This window comes from Manis pentadactyla, chromosome 7 (assembly GCF_030020395.1).
Source record: "Manis pentadactyla isolate mManPen7 chromosome 7, mManPen7.hap1, whole genome shotgun sequence".
Lineage (NCBI taxonomy): Eukaryota > Metazoa > Chordata > Mammalia > Pholidota > Manidae > Manis > Manis pentadactyla.
The window spans coordinates 116,522,548-116,547,692 of NC_080025.1; the positions used below are offsets into that span (position 1 = coordinate 116,522,548).

At 38.9% G+C, this 25,145-nt stretch overlaps 1 protein-coding gene across 2 annotated transcripts in view; it reads left to right on the top strand.

The window, feature by feature from the left end:
- Positions 1-21,633, top strand: part of CAV1 (caveolin 1) — a 32,184-nt gene extending 10,551 nt beyond the window's left edge. For both annotated transcript variants that reach the window (XM_036931541.2, XM_036931542.2), the window contains exon 3: positions 19,404-21,633. In XM_036931541.2, the coding sequence (XP_036787436.1) occupies positions 19,404-19,745 (342 nt within the window). In that variant the 3' untranslated portion in view covers positions 19,746-21,633. The remainder of the gene's footprint in view (positions 1-19,403) is intronic.
- Positions 21,634-25,145: the final 3,512 nt, after the last annotated feature.

Below are 25,145 nucleotides of genomic sequence, written 5' to 3' on the forward strand. Positions count from 1 at the left end.
AGTGAACCAGGACATAGACGCTCCCTACAGCACCACCTACAGGCGGCTCAGGGGCATAGATTATGCGCAATCCTCCAATGGCCCTTTGAGGTGGTGCTATTATTCTTCTCACCATCACATCTGTTTTGCAGATAAGATACTCAGGCTTAGCTTCTTATGCAGAATTACATAGGTGAGAAGTGGTAGAGTCAGAGTCTGAACCCAAACAGCGAGACCCCAGAGCCTGGGTTCTTACAGTGGATGGGCAGCATTTGGCAAGAGGGGTTCTGGAGGTCCTGTGTTGAGCATGACAAGCCTGCAGTTCTAAGGTCAGACTTTAGACTTGGCAGGTGGGTTCGGCAGGAGGAGGAAGGTCTAATGTAAGAACTAAAGACAGAAGTGGGGTACAAAGTGGGGGTGTGGTCTCACTGACTGGAAGTGGAACATGTGCCCAGAACCAGACAAGCTACAATGCTGGCTTATGTTGAATCACCTGAGTCTTTAAAGCACCCAGTCTGCCACAGTGCCTGGGTGCGGCTGATCCTGAATGAGCAGAGAGGAGTAGGTGTGAGAGAACGAAGCAGGTCCTGACAGGCACTTTGCATGTAAGAGCTCCGTTTAAGATTCTCAATTTGCCCATTCAATTTCTATAGACATTCATGCCATTACAACAATATGTTGTAAAAACAGGAAACAATTGAGAAAAACCTTAGTTTTCTGCTAGTGGGAGAAATGCCTATTTAATCCTGAAATTCGTTTCTCTGAGACTTCCTCCCTAGTAATTACATATTCATTCTCAAAAACAAATGCCAGAAGTAAGGAACAATTTAATAGTGCATTTTACAAGCCACCATTAATCTCTCAGAAGAACAATTAAAATGTTCTGTCAATCATGGCTCACTGTTTGCCTTTTCTATACCATTAGCAGTAATAATATGTGGCTGGAAATGGGTATATCAAACTATACCATTCCAAGGAAAAGGAATTGCAATCAGTTAGACTTCATCAGCAGCTATTTTGGTTAGGTCAACAGATCTCTCTTCCTCGCATGAATTCTAAGCATCAGGCTTTTTAGTAGGGAGAGAAGATGTCTTTCTAAAATAGTTAATAACCCCCAATTCACCAAACTATTTTGGGTAAAACCCTCTATTACTTTAGTCAGAGGTAAGAATGATAATCACTCTCAGATAACGTACTCCCCAGAAAGGCCATTCAGCAAGTATTTAGGAAGCACCTGGGAAATGTTAGGAAGCACAGGCACCGAGGATGTCCCCAGTCCCACAGCACCACGGCCTGCCTGATGGGACTTCGGCCATCTGCCAGGGGTCCTCTCAGATATTTCGTCTCCACCAGCCATCCCTCACCATCCTCATTGGAATTGGTCAGCTCTTCTCTTTGCTCCCCCGACATTTTGTTTTATTTCTATTTTAGCCTATATCAAAGCCTTCTGAGTATTCCACTCTTTATCCCCATGCCCCTCTCCTGCCTCCCCGCCCCCTTCATGCCTGAGTCCTTCAGAGCAGCACAGTGCCCCTGGAGGCCCCAGTACTGTAGCTGCCCAGTACCTATGCCAGGGCCCCACACCGAATCTACCGTCATAAAATGGATGCTGGATTGAGTCTGCTGAAAAGAATCTTCAGTTCTTCTTTAAGTAACGGAATGTCTCCCAGGAACAAAAAGATAGTAGGATTACATTATTGAGAGTCTTCTTTTGCCCCTGTTCTCCATAGCAGCCATACTTAAAACTTTGTAAGAAAAATTATATTCAAGTAACTAATAAATCCAAAGCTACTCATTCTCTTTACTAAAGAGAAAATATGTTCTAATACATGTATATACTTATTAAGAATTTTACTTTTATCTCCAGTTTGAGGAGGACACAGTCAGATCTCTCTTGGGCCTCCCAGTAAGCAGGCTGAGGCACCTCGACAGTCTCTGAGGCCTGGAGGCCAAGGCTAATCTAAGCATCTGGCAGGCAGGACAGGCAAATTCCCAGAATGCCAAGAGATGCCATCGCCGTTGCTTGGCATTGACCCCTGGAGTCAGAAGTGAGAAGGGTGCGAGTTGGGTCTCAGGCCTCATGAGAACTCCCCCACCAACAGACAGGTGGAAGAGCTCCCTGCCAAACCCTATCTGCCCCTGGAAAATGGCACACAAACATCAGAGGAATGACTGAGTCAGGAGACAGCTCTGAAGAAAAATCCAAAACCTTTCGCACATGAAGGAAACAGCAGCTTTGAGAAACCCAAGCCTCTTCCTTCTCCTTCGCTTTACTAATTCTAGATGTGAAGTACACAGAGCGCTGAAATTTTACCAGCTGGGAGGCAGTGACCATTAATCCACTATTCCACCAGCATAGAAGTTTGTACCTTAGAAGTGGTCTCTCACAGATCTCAGATCGCGTCTCAAAGAAAAAAAAAGTAGGCAAAACACTTAAATGTCTCTAGAAGGGATTATACATCATTCAGTTCATTATTGATGGCTGTGCCAAGTGAAATGAATATATGCTCTTTTTCCAGATGTGCCTCTTTCTCTTGTCTCCTGTTATAGGAGATGGATTTACAGTAATATGTACAAAAGTAAGATGTTAGTTGGACTCCAAATAGTTTCCCTGTTGAAAAGCCAAGTTAGGAGACCAGAATCATTATTCAATTAAGAATAGGTGGGACTAGGAAGTAGCTAGACATCAAAAAGTGGTTATGAAATGTGTAATGTGAATTTCATACAGCCAGGACCACAGTCTTAGCATGCTTACTATTTTATTGATGACTGAAGTGAACAAGTTAAGAGTACTCATAACTTACAAATGATGTCAATTACAATGGCCTTGTTAACATGTATGCTAAAAATAACATCAAAGTGATTTTGACAAATCACAAATAGCCCATAAAAATAAGATAAAGACCAATACAAAGTGACATAATGTTAAATAACTGGAAATAAAATATATAGAAATTAAGTGGGAAACAGATTGTTCCTGAACATTAAACATTTCAATAATTTAATGGTATTTTAAAAGAAGCATAATGAATAGAATCAAAAGGACAATGCAATCAGAAATGTCACATACAAGAGTTTCCATTTGCTGTTTGTTGGACTTATTAAGAATGAGTTCCTATTTTGATCTTATGAAGGAGGCAGAGATGCTGTGAAGACCCTAGTGAAGAGCAAAAGGAAGGAGATAAGGGATGAAGAGAACCCTCCCAGTATGGCTGGGGAGAGACTGTTTTGTTTAGATGATTTGTTAAAAGAGGCAGAAGGAAACATGGACGACAATGGCCTTCAGTTACTGCCAGGTTATTATGAGACTTACAAGAAAAATACTTTTCAGACACAATCTCCATTCAGGATGAGGAAAAAGGAGGAAGGGGTGTACACTTAGTTTTTTAAAAAGTGTTAGGTTACATGGGAAAATAAAGTCCAAGTAATAAGAGTGGCTAATTCTAAGAATATGTCACAGGAGGTTGTTTTGTAATAGTTGGGTGTTAAATTCCTTACTTGTCTATGTAACTTCTCAAATCCTTCTACCTCTACAGTCACAATTTGTTGTATAACATTGACATACAGTCTCAATACTTAAGCATAGTCACATGTATGAACATTTTCCTGTATTCCAGCAGGATACCTGGTCTGTCTGGGGGGAAAGTGGAGTTAATAAGGCATTGTTTTAAATAGTGGTTGAGAATGCAAGTGGTAAACATCTGAAAGTAGGACACTGCAAAATGCATGCATTGTATGTACCAAAAGGTCAGTATGAAACATTATGACAAGCCTGACCATCCACTCCCTCCTACACATTGCATATTCACACAGTTTTGCAGCTTGCATAAACCCCTATTGTGATTTAAACTCATGAGAGAGTATGGCTTCTAAAAGGGTAGCTGTTTTGACATTAGGCTAGTGGTTCTTTACCCTAGCTGCAAATCATCTGGGGACCTTTAAAAATACTATTGTGCACACCTATTCCCTAGAAATTTTGATTGAATTAGTCTATGATGGGATTCAGGCCCATGCATTCTTTTTTGTTTTTAAAGATCTCCAGGTGATGATAATATATAGCCAGAACTGAGTCTGGTTTAGACTCTCAGTTAGAATTTCTCAATAACATGTGCCATGATAAAACTTCATGGACCATAACGGTCACAGTGGGAAAATTATTACTTCTCTACATCCTCATTTTGGGGAGTCTGTAGCATTTTTAACAGAATATGATATTTGTCACTCAAATTCCTGTAACGCTATAGAACTCTACTATGGCAATTGCTTAAGATAGACTTCGTATGTGGGATAAATTAAGTGTTACTTATATAATCCAGTGCTGTTGTTTTCCCTTCCCTTTGCTTGTTATTTCTATTCTCCACAAAATGAAGAACAGCTGGTTAAAGTGTCAAACTATCATCCCCATCCCCCTTTTCCCACCTGGGTTCATGGCTCAGGCATACTAGTAATGGAGCTGACAACATGTACTAGATTTTCTCCTAATGGTGCAGAGGCCACAGGGAGCTTCAGTGGACCTAGGTGTCCTTCATTTCTCCATTGCCTAGCATAGAGAAATGCCAGACATTGAGAAATGCTTTACTGTTGCCAATAACTCCTCAGAGCAGATAGGAAAACTGAGTCTCGGAAGAAATCTGAATTCCAGCTCTCTCTTGGACACTGACACCAAGCTTGGGCCTTGGAAAAGTCACTTGGACCCTCTGGACATCCGTTTCTTCATCTATAGCAGTCAAAAAGTCAAACTAGGTGACCTCTGAGTCACTTTCATTTTTAAAATTATGTAATTCCACTTGACCAGTATTCATAAAAGAGTGGAAGCCTGTAAATGTGCATAAAAATACATGCAGAGAGAACAGTGGATGATCCCTCATCGGTACTATTTTGAATACCTTATCCCTAGATTTTCCACCAATAACTCTCACTCTTAATAAGACTTTGGGATTCAATTAAATCACCTTTGGATACTGAGCTATCAACAGTATGCCAAATACAAGTATAACACAAATAAATATTTGGTACAGAAGAGATCAAGAGCTGGAGATCATCTCCCCCTCTCTTCTGGACTCAGAACTCTGCCGTCTTCCCTTTTATTGCCCTTGACTCCAAATTGGCTATTTGTGTTCAGTTCTAAAGTTAGTTCTAAACCTTCAGTCATTTTTTTTGTAACCAGCCAATTCCTCTTAGTACACATAACAGAGAGTGCATAATTACTTGCAACTTTAGTTAGAACAATAGTCCTAAAAAGGGCTAGCTAAATAGAAAACGTTTAGAATTTCTTAGTGCTAACAGTTGTCAAATTCATCTAGTTCATGGGACCACATTTCTGCAGTTCTTTTAACAGCCCATCTGTGAGCAATAGGATCAGATGACTAAGAGCTACAGGCAGAAGCACTACTACTTTGAGTCAGATTTTCCCAGCTATAAAGAGTTTGTTCCTCTCTTACCCATACAAACCCTACAAGGTTTAGCATTTAGGACTCTATATAATTTTAATCCCATTACTTAGCACCCCAGCTATATGAATCTAAAAAGTTGCTTGAATTCCAGACTACCTGGACAGTCTTAGGAAACTCGTCAACTCCCTAAGCAAAGCTATGCCTAAATGTGTAGGTCTGAACCCAAATATCATAAGCAGACTGTTTTCCCTGACATTAGTCACCTTTTGATCACTCTTTTACTGAAATTACTATGACTGGGTTAGAACAAATGAATGTAATCAATAAATGCAATTATTGACCCTTGAGCCAGATAATATCACTTTCAGAATTTTCTTTCCCAAAGAAGATTTGATCAGGTTGGTGCTCTTATAAACAGGAGAAAGAGAGAACTACAACTTAGCAAGCAGCAGCATTCACTAATTCAGTCATTTATTCAACAAATACTAACTTAGTACCAACTAGGTTCCAGGGAATTTACAGTCTAGTAGCAGAAATAATTATACACACACACACATGCACACACACAATCAAACCATTAAGTAAGTGTGGGATAGGCTAGATAAAAAACATCCAGGTGAGAAAAGGGATGGAGACAAGAAAGAAGTCTTTGAAGAAAGAACATTTAAGTGACATTACAAATAACTCAGAGTTAGTCTGGTAAAGAGTGATAGTATTACAAGCAAAACCAACAGCAGGTGGGAAGGTCCCAAATCAAGAAAGGGCTGGGTCATTATCCTGGGAGAAATTATTCAAAATTTCACTCTAAAGTCAAGATGTTAATGATTTGGGAAGGGGCAAGAAAGTGACTTCCTCTATTACCTTAAAAGTAAGGGAGTGCACCAGGGAGGGACATGGTCTCTCCTGTTAATGATTCCTGAGCTACCTCGTGCACCAGGGGCTGTTTTATTTGCACTGTCCTCTTCTCAAAGACCCACAGTCAGCTTATTGACCCTAGTCCAGAGTCCTGGCTGTGTTTCCTGGTTTCCCTTATTCCATCCTAAAAAAAGTAGGTGCTTCCTAAATATTGCATGAATGAACTCACAAGGCTATAGTACTGTAACCTGAAGTGCAGGAAACATGCAAGCACTGTAGGCTGTAATATGTCTAAAGCTTAGGTCCTGTCTCATCATATCACATTCTGATTTTCTAGAGCAGCAGTTTTCAATCAGGAATAATTTTGCCCCCCACACAAGGGGACATTTGGCAATATCTGGAGACATTTTTAATTGTCACATTTAGGGGGCGCTACTGTCATCTAGTAGGTAGAAGACAGGGATGTTGATAATCACCCTGTAGTGCACAGGTCACACCCCCAACCTCATCCCAACAACAAAGAATTATCTGGCCCAAAATGCCAGCAGGGCCAAAATGGAGAAACCCCGTAGTAGAGGTTGGGGGGCTATGTTTTAGAAGCCACATAGTGGTCTATGATTATCCCTGCTTAGTCCTTACAAGAACCCTAGTGTAGATCCTTTTCCTCAGGTGCCAAGCAATGTTCAAACCTGCAGATATTTATTGCATTCATTTTCTATTTGTTTAATAAACAGACTGCAAGCACTGGAGGGAAAATATTCCAGCAGTGAGGTAAGATGAAAGCTATTAGTAACCCTAGTTTGACTTAACTGAATGGTAGGAAACAACCTCGGCCATCAGGAAGTGAATTGTAGAAACTGAAAAGAAGTTAAAAGTGTTTAAAAAGCTCTGGTTCAAACAAATGTCTATGCAGGCCAATGGGTAGCCTGAAAATGATGAAGATATTTCCGTTTCTTGTGTCTTTGACAGAATGGAAAGAGACTTTATTTTCTTTAGTGCAGTAATCTTTCATATGTGTCCCATGACACACCCAAAGTTTAAAGAATAACAAATTCCCAAGTATAAACACAGAATTTCATGAGTGGGTGAGGTCTCTGGATGAATCCTTATAATTGTGTGTTTGGATAAAATAAGATTTCCATGCATTAAACAATGCAGGACTTTTCTATTTGGGAAGAGAACTTTCAACACTTTGAAGGACTGTAGTTTGTTCTCCTGAAGGATGGCAAACATAAGCAGCTCCAAGATATCCCTCTTCCCTGTTCAACTTCAGTGCTTTAGCTTCAAGATTCCAATTGTGTCAGCCCTTGTGCGGCCTATTTTTATCCTGTTCACTGTTCCATATCACTCGTTTGGTGGCACTCAACATCAACGAGTGCCACCAAATCAATACCAGAGGCTTAGATTAAAAAAAGGAGTCAAAAGATATGCAGCCTGCTTTTGTCCCCAGCCATCTGCAGCTAAGTGCTTTTCATGATCATGAAAATGTGAGGGTTTGTGGACAGGTTCAAGATGGTTCAAGGTTCCTGAAGAAAGCTCATGGCCAGTTAGTTGGTCTTAGGTGCACCAAAATGTGGTTCTTAAGTTCCCACTAGGAACCCCAGAAGAAAGGGTGGGTAGCCTACTCAAAGGGGTATGAAAACACTCTGGAACCCCAAAATCATCTCATCACTGATAGATTTTAGCCATTTCAAAGGGATATATATTTGTTTCCTAGGGCTGCCTTTAAAAAGTATCAGAAATTGGATGCCTTAAAGCAACATAAATTTAGTCTCATGGTTCTGGAGGCTAAATGTCCAAAAGCAAGATGGCAGCAGGTCCACACTCCCTGTGAGACCTGTAAGGGAATCCTTCCTTGTCTCTTTCTAGCTTCTGGTGGGTTTGCTGGACATCTTTGGCACTCCTTGGCTTGCAGCTGCGCAACTCCAGTCAATCACATGGCCTTCTCCCTGTGTGCCTTCATCATTACCACCTTCTTATAAGGATGCCAGTCATGTAAGACGAGGGGGCTACCCTACTCCAGTATGACCTCATCCTAACTATATCTGCAAGACACCATTCTCCAAACAAGGCCACATTCTGAGTTATTGGGTATTAGGATTTCCACATGTCTTTTTGATGGGAAACAATTCAATGCATAACAGGATTTAAACTAGGAATATGTATCTTTGTTATCAAAACAGGGAAATTTAAATTTTCAAGGTATAATACAAACCCTATCATAATTCACACTCCCTCATAAGAAGAGCATAAGATGGAGAAACCTGGCACTTCTCTTCAAACTAAAGGAAAGGAACAATACAGCAAAAAGAAATTAAAGCAAAGAGAGTCCTGTCTACTTGGTATTAGTTCTGATACATCCAGGCACAGCTGGGGCATCTTCTGCCTGAGGGCATGTTTGGTCTCTGTGTGCCTCATGTTTATAATGAACTCCAGAAGGCTGATGTACTTGTTAGAGATGAGCTAATCCTTATTATTTGCTTAATCGAAGAATGCAAAATAAGCACTTACCTGCATGAAACAATTTCAGGAATGCCAAGAGGCTCTCCTTTTCTGAAATATCTCCTCCATCCTCCCAACACAGTTACTGAAATCCTCGACACTTCCACTTCTCCTGGTCAGGGTTGCCTGGGCCAGAAGCTCCTGATGTAGCCCTGATCATTGCACCAGCCCTGGTGAATGTCCCAAACATTTTGCCTAAGTTAAATCATTTGATACACAGAAAAATCCTATGAAGTGGGCACTATTATACCCACAAGTTACCGATGAAAAACTAAGACACAGAGAGATTTTAGTAGCTTGTGTGAGAATACACAACAAAGATTCAAACCCAGCCATGTGTTACCCATCTTTTCATAAGTAGGGAGCAACATGGTAACTGACCTACTATCATGCCCACTCAAATCTGAGTATCAAGAGTTTTCAGATCCTATCACTTAGCAAATAACGAAGCTTAAGGCAGCTCTTGTTTCTCAGTGTCCTCCCTAGACCATGCGCATCAAAATGTGAGGAAGAGGTACATTTACCTGGACCCTACCCTCAGACCACCAATTCAGAATCTGCATTTTAACAAATATCTCCAGAAAACTTTGAGTGTACTAATGTTTGAGAACTCCTGGCCCTACAAGAATGGAATAAGGTAAAGGTACAATGTTATGGGAAGCCAGAAAAAGCCAGAGAGAGAGATGACAAGGCAATAGGGATCCTGACAACCAATGGTCAGTCAGATGACCCAGGAGTCCTGTCCAGAGAGGAACTCAGGTGCTGGGGAGTGGGGGTAATACTGAGCATGGAGGTTTGATAGCAGAAGGAGGCCACCCACATCCTCTGGCTTGGACCAATGTTGTGGTAGAAATGATTATTTGCCCTCAAGGAGGTACTAATTTGGATGGGAAGCATGGGTGCAGGTGAGGGAAAGCAACCAGAACGTGTGAATTCAGAAATCCTACATGACTATGTTTGAATGAGAAGGATTGCATAAACAGAATGAGGACTTTGATGTGGGGTTCAAGAGAGTGCTGTGATGGAAAGAAAACTAAATAAGGATCCAGGAGACATAAGTCCTGGGTTTGGTCCAGTCAGTGATTACAATCTCCCTGAGGTTCAGTCTCCTAGTCTGTAAAATGGGGGAAATAACACCTGCTTTGCATGTCCACACATAAGGAATGTGATTCAAGCCCACTGAGACATATAATACTCCATAGTATGTTATTGCTATTCCAGGGCCTCTGTAAAAGTCTCCCACCTCAGAATATACCTGTCAGACTGATGCCTAAAGTCTATTAATGACACATAAAAGACAATTGGCTGTGATGCTCTGCTTTGCTCTATGCATCCCTCTACACTGCTGCCAAGAAAAAAAAAACACAGTCACCTAAATTCATTCTAAAGTACAAATTACTTTTTGGCCCCTTCCCTGCACTGGGGACACACACACACACACACACACACACACACACACACACACACACACACACAGAAACATGAGGAAGAGAAAAAATTCACTCTCCTCACCCTGTCCCTTCCCCATTGCTATGCTCTGCTGTTACCCCACAGGGCTGGGCCCAGCTGCTGTTTCTGCTTGTACCCCTGCTTCCTTTAGAAGGCCCCTCCCCATCATACTCCAGTGTGTGCCCCCTGCTTTGGGGCCCAGGTCTACACAATTGTAGTTATTCGGATCACTGGGGAAACCCAACCGAGTAAAAACATGCTTTCATCAGTATTTTCTTTATCATTTTTCCTCAGATGTGAAAATGTCTGGATTTGAATTGTCCCCCTCCTCTGTGGTCTTTCCATGCTGCCCAGGCCACCTAAATGATAACCAGCCCTCCACTTCATTTTGATCAGAATGGGCATGGTATTACAGAGCTATGGTGATATTTTAGAACATCACTTTGAATAAAATGGAATACCAAAAAAAGTAGATAAATAAAAGTACTCTTGTGATACAAGACTAAGAATTCATGGGTGATAATCCAGTGGTTACTGAAATAGCTGCTTTAAAATACTGTAGTTATTGAGATGTTTATTTGCTAATTAATGTGTACATAGATAAGTGCAGCTGCACAGATGCCTTAAATCCTGGTTTGGTCCTGTCATATATGAGTTAAGTGACCTTTCCTTAGTGGGAAAATACAAGACTATTTTCCAGTCTTATTATTAAGATAACCAAGAACTTTACAAGTTTGTGAAGAGAGGCAGGTTAGTGAAATAGAATACTATAAATATAAAATATTGTGACTCTGAGGCCTCTGTAATGTCTGGAAAGAAACACAAGGGAGTTTAGTCCAAAGGGAGGGACTCGAGGGTCCCAGCTGGAGGCCCAGGAACTGTAGATCTCCTCTGCACCCCTCCCCCTGTACCCCAACCCTCTTCTCTCACCCACAGAGGTAGCTAACTAGCCACCTTTTACTCTCTTCCAACTCGAAACCCTGATTAAAAATGTAGCCCCCTCCTTTCCTCCGCAATCCTGTGCTCTTCAAGGTGAAGTTGCCCAGTGCCTGCTACCCCAAGATGGCCCCAAACCACATCAATGTTCCCACCCCGAGTTTACATTTTTCCTACAGCTGTGTGTGGATCCTCTGGAAATCCAAGCAATCACAGGCATTAACACAATCCAGGCCTCCTGTTTTCAGTCAGGGCTGCAAGAACACTGTAGCCTTTTCCCCCATTAGTGCCAGTTTGGCCCAGTAAACACATGGGTATTTGCCCTTGCCCCTGAGAAAACGCATGGGCATTACAGCAAAGTTCCTGTGTTCTGGTAACATTTAATTGTGCTGGTTCTCAACCCTCTTTACACCCACCCACTCACACACATTTATCCGATTGACTTCAAAGGCCTCTCAACATGTTGGAAATATGTGTGAGAAGAGTGAAGGGAGTTTTAAGTTAGTTTAAACCCTCTTTCTGTATGACTGGGTTTGGTACATACATTGGGATTTTAGAAGTGCACATTTGATTTTTCAAACATGTACATTTGTTTATGCTGGGTTTAGAATCACGAAAATCAGAATTTCTATTGCCAGTTTGTACATTTTTCATAATAAATAATAGTCATTCATCCTTGTCTAATAATACATATTTATAGTTTAAATTAGGGCAAGCTTTTAAAAAAGAATTTCCATTTCATTATTCACCAACTTCCAGATGCCATCCAGCACATGAGGAGCTCTCAGAAACAAACAGGAAGAAAACTAGGGCTTTGAGGCATTGGCGGGGGGAAGAGCAGCATGGACAAAAAAGGAGCTGTCACTAAATCCAAAGAGCACAGTATACTCCAGTTTAGACTTCTGCATGAAAAAAAAAGAAGAAGTCTTGTCAAAAATATAGCCCCCAGGCCCTACCCCAGAGAGTCTGATATGAGCCTGAGCACCTACATTTTAACAAACAACCTTTCCCCAGTTGGTTCCCCTGCCACACTGCCCCTGCTGATAACCCCTGGGAACTGAACAGCCCTGTGCTAGTACATTCAAAGTATTATAGTCAAGAGTCTAGAATTGGTAATGGGTCCTCTAGATGAGCTGGCTTTTAGTCTTTAGTGCATATCTGGTTAAACCCAAGACACATCAGGTTTATGAAAGACAGCACTATCAATAAACTTTCCTAATACCCCATTTGATGTGAATTGTAGAGAGTTGAAAACTTCCCTTCTCAAATTTCTGGACTTGGCCCCAGGACCAAATTCCAGGACATTTATATACATTCATTATATACATTTTTATATAAGCATGAAAATTTAATTATCTAATAGAAAAGAACAATAAAATAAAAAATAAGAAATGATAATCAAAATAAAGGTGGTTTGTCTTGGAATTGTATTAGCTGTCAATGGCTGCATAACAAATTACCCTAAAGTTTAGTGGCTTAAAACAACAATCATTTATCATCTTACAGTGTGTCAGGAACGCAGTGTGACTTAGCATAACGGTTCTGGTTCAGAGCCTCACACAGGTTGCAATCCAGGTGTCAGGGCTGGGGTCATCTCAAGGCCAGGCTGGCTGAGGACCCATTTCCAGGTTCACTCACATGGCCAACGGCAGGATTCACTTCTGCCCAGGCTGTTGGGCTGAGGACCTCAGTTTCTCAATGGTTGTTGGCCAAAGTCCTCCCTCAGTTCCTTCCACATAGACCTCTCTCCCCATAGGGCAACTTACAACATGGCAGCTGTCTTCTAGCAGAGCAAGCAAGAAAAGAAGCAAGACAGATTCGATAGTCTTCTGAAACCTAATCTTAGAAATGACACGCCGTCTGTCTTGCCATGTTTTATTATTTACATGCAAATTGCTAAATTCATCCCACATGCAAGAGGAGAGTATTACATAGGACGTGAATATCAGGAGGTGGAGATGGGGAATCATTGGGACCCTAAGATATTAGATGCTGTCTACTTTATGTTAATTTGTTTATTTCATAGTTAAGTTATTTATGTTTTGCTAAAACTAAATGTTGATGTAAAGCAAACATTTTCTGAAACAGTTTAGGCAGCATCTTATGGGACTAGAGTCGAGTAGTGCTGGAAATAGACACTGAGGTTAGAAATAGGACTTGGGCTTCTAAAGGAGATGTGCACCTACCATGCCAACCAGCAGGAAAGAGTGTTAATTACTATATCACTGACGTTACAATGACAAATCTAAACCAGCCATGACTTATCTCTGAGATCAAAGGATTATTTTTATTACCTGAATAAATTAGGATTCAGTAGGCAGGGATGTAGGACTATGGATGTCAGGCAGACAACACACAAGTCTTCTGCAAACATCTTTTGCATTATTATTGTGTTCTGTATATCCTATATACATAGATCTATATATCTAGTCTAAAAAGGAAATTTTCCTATAGAAACAATATACAAGCATCACTGCTCATGAAATCCTAATGTACTTAAAGCTTCTTGAAGCTTTATTTATTCCCTTATTCAGAAATAACATGTCCAGATTTTGAGGCAAAAAATGGCCCCATTTTAAAAAATCCTGTGTACATATGTTCTATAAATATTGCCATCAGATATATTTAACAAGATGAAATCTTCTGAGATTTACTATATTAGCCAAGTATCATGAAAACACAAGACAAATTGCTTTTCTTGTTTTTTTTAACTTTTATTCACTTTGGATTCTTTTTTTTAACACTGATTCACTTTGGATTCTTGATTTTTGTTAACTTATATTTCTCAAACTGTAGCATCATAAGTCAATATTTCACCAAAGAATTTAATGTCATTTATAAAAATCTAGTAATATAAACTGTTGGTCCCTCATAAAGCATCCATTAAGACACAGAAATATCACTATAGCACATTTATGCCTTTGATCTTGAGGTCTGTATAATGATTCTTGCCAGAAGGGTAACTTGTTCTACAGATTATAGAACAAAAAATCAGTTCCTAGAGGAGCAGCTCAACCTCATCTTTCTTATCTAAGAAAATAAATGGCACCTGCACCTCTTGTTTTCTTTTTAAAGCAAATCTCTAATTCCTGTTCTTCTCCAAGTCAAACTGAGCAGATAAAGTTCTGCTCTAGACAAGCAAGACCTGTCCTCCTATAAAGGATAAGAGGAGTGAGTCCCTTAGAAAACAGGACTCTAGAGTGAAAGTCTCAATGACAGATAATGATGCATGTGAACTATGAAGACACTGGGGATTGTCAGAGAGAAACACCATCATTCATTCAACAATGGACCAGAGGGACTCTTGAGGGCAAGACAGTGTTTAAGTTCAGATGCAAGCCTAGTTGTCTTTTGCATTTTCTATAGAAAGTAGCAGCCAGACAGACTGAGGATGTATGATAATAGGAGACAATAGTAGAAGAGCCCAAGAGAGTTCCTAAGCCTGAATTCCAATCCTGTGTCTGCCATTAAGTGTGAATATGTCCTTGATCCAGTCATCTACTGGCTTTGGCCATCATTTTCTCTATCTCAGAAGAATATCTCAGATATTCTTAAGGTCCCAAGTGAATCAGTGAAAAGCTAAAAGTCCCTTTAAGGATCCCTTCAGCTTGAAATATCTATGAATCTGCTGAAGTGTTTTAATTAATGGGGAATTCTGAACTGCCTTTAAATGGAATTACTGATAAAATGGCAGAACTTTGTTGGATTCAATGCACAATGAATGCATGTCAAAATGTACAATGAGGGTATTTTTAAAAATATTCCCTCCAGTTTTCTTCACCCTAGATATACAGAAATGTCCATGTTCTTGTTATGAAAAAGGACATATCTCCTAATCTCACATAATGACCTTTCAAGTCAATGCTGTAGAAGGCAATGAGACTTATGGGAGACCTAGAGATATGAATGGGGTAGGTAGAGAAGGGATATGGACAAAGAGAGATTAAATTCCCAGGGAAATAGTGTGGAGCACAGGGCTGGACTTAGGCCTGGGAATCAGGAAGTTAGAGTTCTAATTTCAGCTTTTCTACTGATTCACTTGGGACCTTAAGAATATCTGACCCATTTTGATCATTCTGTGCCTCAGTTTCCTTATCTGCTAATTAGAATGAGAGTTCTTGGCTGGGTGCCCAAGACTGTAAGAACATACTGTGCCGGGCAGTGAAAATACAATCAGTACCAAAAATGTAAAACATCCTAGTTACTATATGTTCTAAGTTAAAATGGAAACGTTAACAAGAGTAATCCCTTTAATAATAAAAGTGTTTTGGAAGTATATCTATCTTTAAGCAATTAGGGGTATCATAAGAGCTTGTAATCCCAGGGATACATAAGCAAAAAGATCTCTGACTTGAGTAGGACAAATTCCAGTTCCAGCTTTGCCACGTAGTATTTGCATGACCTTAAGTAATTACTTAACCTCCCAGAGTACCCTCATCTGTAAAATGGGAATGATGGCATGCATATCGGAGGGTTGTGGTGAAAATCACTATAGATGGAAGCTAGTTCTTTTGAGTCACTGGTGGAATTTGCATTCAGAGCCACTGTGTGCTTTGCAACTGACAGTTTCTCTTATTAATATTATCTATTAAAAAGCTTAGTCACCCAGAACAAGTCACCTTGTAGCATTTTTAATGCTATTTAATGAGCATTTACTATATTACAATGTCCTAGCCCCATGCTAAACACTTTACATAAATTATCTCATGTACTCTTCACTAAACCTATTACTATTACTGTCTCAAAAATGGAGGTAGATTCCTGAATTCAGAAGTTCAGTGCAATTCCAAACAAAACTCTTAATGTGATTTTTTTCTTATAATATAAAAAGATGATTATAATGATCATCTACCTACATTTTTAAGAAGAGAAATTAGGAGACACGTAGCTTCTATGTTAACACATATTTTGTATCCACGGTAATGAAAACATTTTCTTTTTGCCACAAAAACAGAGTAGCGGGTCAGTACAGTGGAGTGTGTGACTCCCAGACAGACCCAGTTATACGGAAGAACATGGAGAAGTTGTTAAAGAAATGGTGCTGAAGCAGTTGTTCGCTTTTTAAGAAAAAGATCGATTTTAATCCTCACCTCATGTTTCATACCAAAATAAATCCCTGGAGCTTTAAGCAGCTCTAAATGTACGGAGTAAAACCTTAAGAAAGATAAACAAAAAACTACAAGTAAATAAGAGTGGACATTTATAAACTTTTTCTATTAGGAACAGTGTGTAAGCTTAAAACAATGGAAATTTCAAAGGAAAATATAATACTCAACCACATAAAATTCAAAATGTCTCAGTATAAAAGAGGCTACTTAAATACAACTTGAATGAAATTAACAAATAGTTACTTAAAATATAACAGAGAAAGGGTAACATCCTCAATCTATGACAAGCATATATAATTAATTAGAAAAACACTAAAATTCTGTAGATGGCAGAAAAGTCAGAAAAAAGGAAATACAAAGGCTAATAAACATTTTTAAATGTTAAAAAAAAAAAAATGGAGGTAGAGAGAAACTTAGCTCTGTTTCTGGCTCCTTTATGCTTCCTTAACATTCCTTGCTTTCTCTTTCTCAGTTGCATCTAATTGGCTGTACTTTTAGTATTTTAGTCACCTTAAATTTTCAGGATGAAAGCAACTAACTGAATATATAGATATAAAATATTATTTTTGACATGTTTTTGACAAAAACATATTTTTGACATGTCCACCCCTGGAGACCTGCTCTAAATTTCCTCAGATATTTGAGGATAAATCATGCTCACTGACAGGTTCTGTAAAGCAGTGAAATAGTAGCCACCGTGCAATGTTCTAAGCCATTTAAAAGAAAGCTTAGGAGTTTCCAATGTTTGTTAAAAAAAGCACTTATATTTATGCTTAGAAAAATAAAGTTATTATCATGAAAGCTTACATATTCATGTGTTCATAGATCTTCACTAAGGACCAATTGTGTATATGATATACATGGCCTCATTGCAACATTGCCCTCAGTGACCACACTGTGGGATTCTTACAGCTACCAGAGGGTTAAATTCAGCAAACTCTTCTTTGTTAATGTGCCTTTCAATTGTGACATACTATAAGCACCTTGGAGAAAATTTGTAAACTATTGAAAAAAGTGTTGTGGTACTGAAGAAAGAGCTGGTTTCTTTCAGATTAGATTTGAACCTCAAATCCACCTCTTATTTATCTGGGCAATTTATTAACATATTTCTGAATCCCATATTTTCTATAAAATAGGAATAGTATTAAGAGTTGCTGTGAATTAAATGAGAACAGTGTCAAATCATAATAGCCAGTCAACAGATGCTAGTAACTATCCCTTCTCTTGGAAAAGAATCTCAAGGCAGATGTGATTAAAGTCGGCTCTATAAATGGGCAGGAATCCTCTGCTCCAGTTAAGTGCTTCCTACCCTCCTTTGGTAATAGACTCCTTTTATTTTCTAATAAAAGTGATGGACCCTCTCCAATTGTACACTCAAAACATATGTACCCATTTCATGGCACTCATGGACCAATGTTGCCCCATTCTATGACCCATATTAAATACATCTACTCTAGTATATTAATTTTCATTTCACCAAATCCACTTATAAAATAAGGTCATCTTTTAAAAATAAAATTATTTGTGTATCTTGCAATTGAATGAAGGAAAACAGCAGGATTTTATTTTTAACAGCTTTGGGAAAATGCAGTGTCAGAACAAAACCCCATAGTGGATAATTAAGTAAATTGCACAGAAACATCATCAAAGAGTTGATCTGACTTGCCAAATATTTTGTACAACCTTTTAGAACACACAAGTAAATGTTTACCTCCAAGTCTAGATCTAAATGGCAAAGAAAAATTAGAATGACAATAAATCTATTTAACTTCATTGACATAATTGTGGACATGCCATTTTTACATATTGTATTATTAGGAAATTGCACAATAGATCAAGAAACAGAATGTTCTAGAAAATAAACTATTGGTAAGTATCATCTACTTTACCCAAAAGTTTTACTGTGTTGAATCAAAGGTGTCTCCTTGATACTGAGAGGCTCCATGGAGTCACCCAAGTCCTCAATCCCTAATCCTGAGTTTGGCTGTATTGCTGCTGGCAGTCATCAGGTTGTTTGGATTTCAAACTGCATTACATCCCTTCTTATAGCTACCTATGCCAAGCAGTTGAGCAGGCTGTTTCTTACTCTTACATTGGTAATTTTCTTTAATCCTATGCTTCAGTTTAGTCTATATAAATCCTTCTAGAGGGATAAAACCTCCTAAGAATTCATTGTTTAGGGAGAGAATGCTATTGGGCAAAGGGCCAAGTTTGCATTCTGGTCCCACCATTGCTCTGTGCTTGACATTAGCAAGACACCTTCACTCTCTGAACCTCTGTATCTTCTCTTATAAAAATGGCATTCTATTTCAGCTTTGGTTCTGCAATCTCAAGCTTGAGTTACAGCAACAGTCTCTCTGCCATGAATCTCTTTCCACCACACACTGCTGTCAAATTCATCTTGACAAATGACTGTTGTGATTTGGCTTCATTCCCCAACTCCAACATCTTCAAATAATATCAAGTCTGACCCCAACCTGTCTTTCCAGCTGTGGTCACTCAGATCTATCTACTTGTGACACTGCATCCCCCTTCCTTGTTTCTGGGGTCTTGCTCACACCATTTCCAAAGTCCCTTCTTCCTTCCTCTCCAAATCATACCCCGTTTTCCAAGCCCTGCCAAAATCCCCACCGCCCCATGAAGACTTCTTGAGTCCTCACAGCTCACAGCAACCTAATTTCCTTAAGAAATTCTACCAATTAAGTGTTCAAAGAGTCAATAATCAATTATAAGCTAACTACCTCTTAACACTGTGTATGTAGCTGTCTTGGAGTGCAATTAACTTGGGTCGTGTCACATTTTATTGAGTGCTTTATATACTTATCCATGTTGCCTGGTTTTAGTTAAAGGCAGGAATTTTATCATATCTATTTGGTTTCCCCTAGAGCAGTGGTTCTCAACCTTTCACAGAATAAAGAAACACCTGGGGAACACATTAAACGTTCTCCTGGATTTCAACCCCAGAGGTGCAATAAGGTCCAGGTGGGTCCCAAATAATATCTGTGTTTCCAACAGGTGATTCCATTTCCAACAAATGCTGCTGGTGCTGCTGGGTATTGTCAAGCATCTCACACAGAACTTATACATAAAAGATAATATATATTTAAGGATACTCAGTAATAGGTCCTTTTTCTCTTTTCTTCTATTGTTAAGTTCATGTTCTGTCCTGCTTTCCTTTTAGATTGATTTTGAAGATGTGATTGCAGAACCAGAAGGGACACACAGTTTTGACGGCATTTGGAAGGCCAGCTTCACCACCTTCACTGTGACGAAATACTGGTTTTACCGCTTGCTGTCTGCCCTCTTTGGCATCCCAATGGCACTCATCTGGGGCATTTACTTTGCCATTCTCTCTTTCCTGCACATCTGGGCAGTTGTACCGTGCATTAAGAGCTTCCTGATAGAGATTCAGTGCATCAGCCGTGTCTATTCCATCTACGTCCACACCTTCTGTGACCCACTCTTTGAGGCTGTTGGCAAAATATTCAGCAATATCCGCATCAACATGCAGAAAGAAATATAAATGACATTTAAGGGATAGAAGTATACCTGATTCTTTTTTTTTCCCTTTTAATTTTCTTGGTGCCAATTTCAAGTTTCCTGTTGCTAGTACAGCAACACTATATGAATGAATTTTCTTGGCTCAGAACAAAGAAATCACTCCCTCAGTTTTCATAACCATTATTTGTCTCTTCTGAGCTATTTCGTCTATTTTTTTCCAGTGGTCTGAATTTTTAAACACATTTAAAAGTTTTCTCTACATTTTTATTTGCATGTGGATTATTATTTTGTTGGCTGAGATATGAATCTATTCTTGAAAGTTAATTTGAGGGAAATATGAAGAACTGAGGAGGAAAAAAATACCAACAACCTCAACTGCCTATTCTAAAACATTGATCATTTTATGATAAGGGAAGAATTCCAGGCTATGGCCATTGAGTGTACAGGTATGTGGGCAAGTTTTAAGCAAACTCTTCCCCCACCATGTGAAGTCTTAGTGGACTGCTACCATTCACTTTAATGATCCAGTGGGATCTGGTGATCTTTATCAAGTTAGAAAACATAGTCTGCATTCTTATTATCTGACTAATGCCTTACTCTTCTTGAAATTTTAACCTGTGATAGTTTCTATGCCTGAATATTTGTTACATAGATAATGAGACCTAAGTGCCTTTCTGTCATTGACATTTTCCTTTTCAAATAGGGTCCAACTTATCAGTAGGTCAGCAGCCTCCCGGAAGACCAAACTTAGAAAAACTGTTACCTAGTTCTCCATGCTTGTTTCTGACTCCGAGATACCGAGTCAGGTGAAGTTCATGTTTGCATTTGATCACACAGCATCTTTATCCATATTGAATATGGTCCATATCAGCCCCATGAAACTAATTAAGGTGGACAAATGGGGCTGAGCCCTCTCTAGGCTGGCGGGAGTGGAGGCCAACTTTCTCTGCCTCTCATCAGCTGAATGAGGTCAGCTTGTCTATTCAGCTTCATTTATTTTCAAGAATAATCACGCTTTCCTGACTCCAAACTAATCCATCACTGGGGTGATTTAGTGGCTGAACATTGTGTTCCCTTTTCAGCTGATCAGTGGGCCTCTGGGGAGGGGCTCATAAAATGGAGGCCATTGTGTGAGACTGTCAGAGTTGTTGCAAATGTGACCCTTTCAAAGTACAGCACTTGCAACTGTCTGTTATGCTGTGACACACGGCCCCTCCCCCTGTCAGGAGCTTTGGACCTATTCCAGGCATCACTTGACTCAAAAAGAAGATGGGGGAGGAGGCAGTAATAAAAGATTGAGGTAATTTTGCTGGAATAAATTCAAATTCTTCTGAACTCAAACTGAGGAATTTTACCTGTAAAACTGAGTCATAGACAAAGCTGCCTGGTACATCCCAAAGCTTTTTGTTTCTTCTACTGATATTAAGATTCTGTCCTCTGGGACTTTATTTTTAACCTTCAGTTATGCTTTTGTTTTCATTTTCATACACCTATTTGAATTCTGCTTGACTTTTTTTTTTTTGCCTCTTTCAGTTTTCCTGACACTTTAATTATCAACCTGTTACCTACTTTGATTTTTTGCATTTAAAACAGACACTGGCATGGACATAGTTTTACTTTTAAACTGTGTACATAACTGAAAATGTACTATACTGCATACTTTTTAAGTGTAAAGATATTTTTATCTTTATCTTTATATGAGGAGAATCACTTGGGAAATTCTTTTGTGATTCAATCTGTAAACTGTGTATCACGAGACATGTCTGTTCTAGATCCTCATGCAAATCAATTGCTGGTCCAAAAGATTATGGAAATTTTACATGCTTACTGATATATTTTACACTTTTTTATCCTGCATGTCCTGTAAAGGTTATTATAAGCCTGCACAATAAACATGTTTAACAGTTCAACAGTCAGGTTTCTTATTTTCCCTCAAAACAGAAGTACATGTGTCAGTAACTGTGTATGTGTGTCTGTGGTGACCATGCATATAGTATGTGTACATATTTTTGTGATCAGTAAGCGGTGATGGTCTTCCATTTTTCAATTATTGCAAATTCATTTAAGGTAGGCTTTCTTCTGAGGCCATCACCATCCATACATTACTTCAGTTAAATGTTAAAACTTAAAAAAGATCTGTTCAGTAGTTTATGCTTTATTACATGTCATCAAATTTGAGCCCCCAACAACTTTGCATGATGGATATTAAGTATTCTCATTTGGTAAATGACACTTCCGGAGGGTGATGCCTTGAAAAATGCCATGCCTTAACAGAGATATTTTTAAGAGGCATATTTCAGTCACAATTTATTTTTCGCCTTGGCTAAGTTTATATTCAGGGCTTCTGTATTAGGGTTCTCCAGATAAACGGAACTAGTAAGAAGCACACACACACACACACACACACACACACACACGTGTACAGGTATGTCGGCAAATTTTAAGCAAACTCTTCCCCACCATTTGAAGTTGTTAGTAGACTGCTGCCATTCACTTTAATGATCTAATGATCACTTTAAAGATCTAGTGATCTTTATCAAGTTAGAAAACATAATCTGTACTCTTATGATCTGACAAATACCCTACCCTTCTTGAATTTTTTTTTAAAAAGAGTATTATGCTGAATGGAATATTCTGACACTTGATTATTTTTCACTTAACATTTTAAGATTCATCCATATTATTGAACATAGTTCTATATTTTCATTTTCACTGCTATATATTAGTTCAGTGTGTAAATTTACCCTGTTTATATAGTTGTCTCTTGATGGACCCTTGGGAAGTCAATGATACTTCTATAATCATATTTGCACATTTTTCCTGAGGGGCTCAAGGGCATAAATTCCTCTAGGGGTTATCATTAAGACTGAATTGTTCAATCCTGACATATGACACATCCACAACTTTTCTAGATAATGACAAATGACTTCTCAAAGTAATGATAGCATTTTACAATCCCACCAGCATTTGGAACTGAACACTTATTAAATTCTGCTTATCAAATAGACATAAAATAGTATCTTATTTTAAGCTTGATTATAACTCTAATTAAAAATGAGGTTGAGCAACTCTTCATATGTTTATTGGTCAGGTGGGTTTCCTCTTCTGTAAAATGACTTCCCATGTCATTTAACAACTTTTTCTTAGGATGGTTTCTCTTTTCTCATTGATTCATAGAATTCTGTCAGCTCCATCTCCACTATGTATCTTGCTTTTGAATTCTTGCCTCATCTACACTGTCACTACCTCACTGTGAGCAACCATCATTTAAATCCTGGACCATCCTAGCTAGTCCTGTTTCCACTCTTGCAGCCCCTAAGCCCCAAATCTAACGCATTTAGCCAATTTGCTATGCAGCAACAAAAATTGTCATACACATATGTACACACACACACACATATAAACAGCTTAAACCCTCCAGTGCCTTTTCATTGTATTCAATATAGAATCCAAGCCCTTTACCAAGACCTACAAAATCTTACATGACCCAGTCCCTAGTTATCTTTCCCTCTTATCTCATACCATCACCTCCTCAGTATCTGCTCCAGACACACTGATCTTGCAGTCCCAAGAACATGTTAAGCCCTATATGATCACAGGACTTTGTTCAGCTGTTTCCTCTGACCAGAATGCTCTTACATCTTCCTCTCTATTTTGCTACCTCCTTCTCATCCTTTAGGTCTCAGCCTGAAGTATCCTCTCAGAAAGAGGTCTTCCATGTCTTGTCTACGTGAAGCAAGTCCTCCCTTCTTAATCTCTATCTTGCCTATTTCCTCACAGCACAAACATATTGAGTAATTATTTTATTTGTCAGTTTACAATGTTCTATCTTTATTCCCCTTAGGATGTAAACTCCATGAAGCAAAGATTCACCATAATGGAAACTCAATTAATATTTGTTGGGTAGCTAGATGGATGAATGGATAGTCAGTCCATCCTGGAGACTCTGAAGGCCTGAGGTGCCAAATTTCTGCCTTACCAGTAATAGTGGCATGAAGAAAGTCACCTAACATATTCAGAAATAGATTATAGCATTATCAACATACTTGCCACTTGTTTTTCTTGTTCCACTTACTTTATTTCTCTGTGATTTTGTTCCCCCAGCAAAACTTTATTGTACCCATTTCAACATTTTGATATGTCAAAACAAGAGTTTCCCCAATGAAAACTTTAGCGAGGATTACCATGGATATTTGATATACATACTTTTCTTACTTGACTAATAGCAAACACATGTTGATACAGTTATTAAGGAAAAAAGATGATTTTTCCAGCAGCTGTTGACTACATCAATTCCACTATGTGATGAGTCACTCAAAATTCCACAGAGCTAGAAAGTTACAAGCAAGAAAGAGGGAATTTTTTCTTTTCTTTCTTTCTTTTTTTTTGTGATGAAAGAAGAGTGGGAAGAGTTAGACATGGGAAAGGCAAATAAAATCAACCAGAATCAGGGCCTTGATGCTACAGAAAGTTGAATAATTTCCTGTACACCTAACTAGTACTTTAACAGAACACCTGAAAAACGTGGAAACTGGCATAAAAGGCAGGGTATTTGCAACAGAGAGAAGGCAGTCTTAAAAAAAAAAAGACAACAACTGCCAGTCTGAGCTATTCTATGAATGGGCAACAAAGAAACCTACTCCTCTCCCTTGTTTTTATTAATATGATGCCAACTACTAATGAGATAATAACTGTCCCAGGAATTAGTCAAAGTTCTTTTTGAGAAGATATTTCTTAAATCCTTGATCGCATTGCACAACCTCTTGGAGAAGATAAGATTTAGTTACCTGCCAACTCTAAACAAAAAGTTCTAACAACTGTATTGTATAAGTAAGTGCTCTGGGAAATGCATAGTGCCATGTTCACACTGATGGCTGTAATTTGGCTTGACAGTGACTTTGTGCTTTCACAGTCACAGCTTTTGGTTCTTTGCTTCATTATTTTTCATATCCGCCTCAAAATAAAAGTAGCTTCCATTTATTGAACACATGCCATATGCCTAGCAATGTGTTAAGCACTTAATAACTATGACTCCTACAACAGCTATATGGCTTCCGTGTTATTATCTAGATCAAATGGATATCATTCTCTATTTTTGAGAACAGAAAATAGAAGCCCAGTGTAACTTACTCAAGGTTACCAGTGAGCTTAACACCCATGACTATCAGCTTCAAATCTCTTCTTTATGGAAAAAACTCACTACGTTCTTGGAAGAAATCACAAAAATGGCATATCATTTGGCAGTATTACAATAGCGTTGCATGCAATCAAAGGGTAAAAAGAATGGTAAATGTTTAAAAGCCAGGCAGATAATCTGTTCCCTAGTCCAAGTTTCTGTTCACACAGTAGTTTTTTCCTTCAACAAGCATTTATGGAGCAACTATTTGGTGCAGTAGGGGATAGAAAGATAAGACAAAAATAG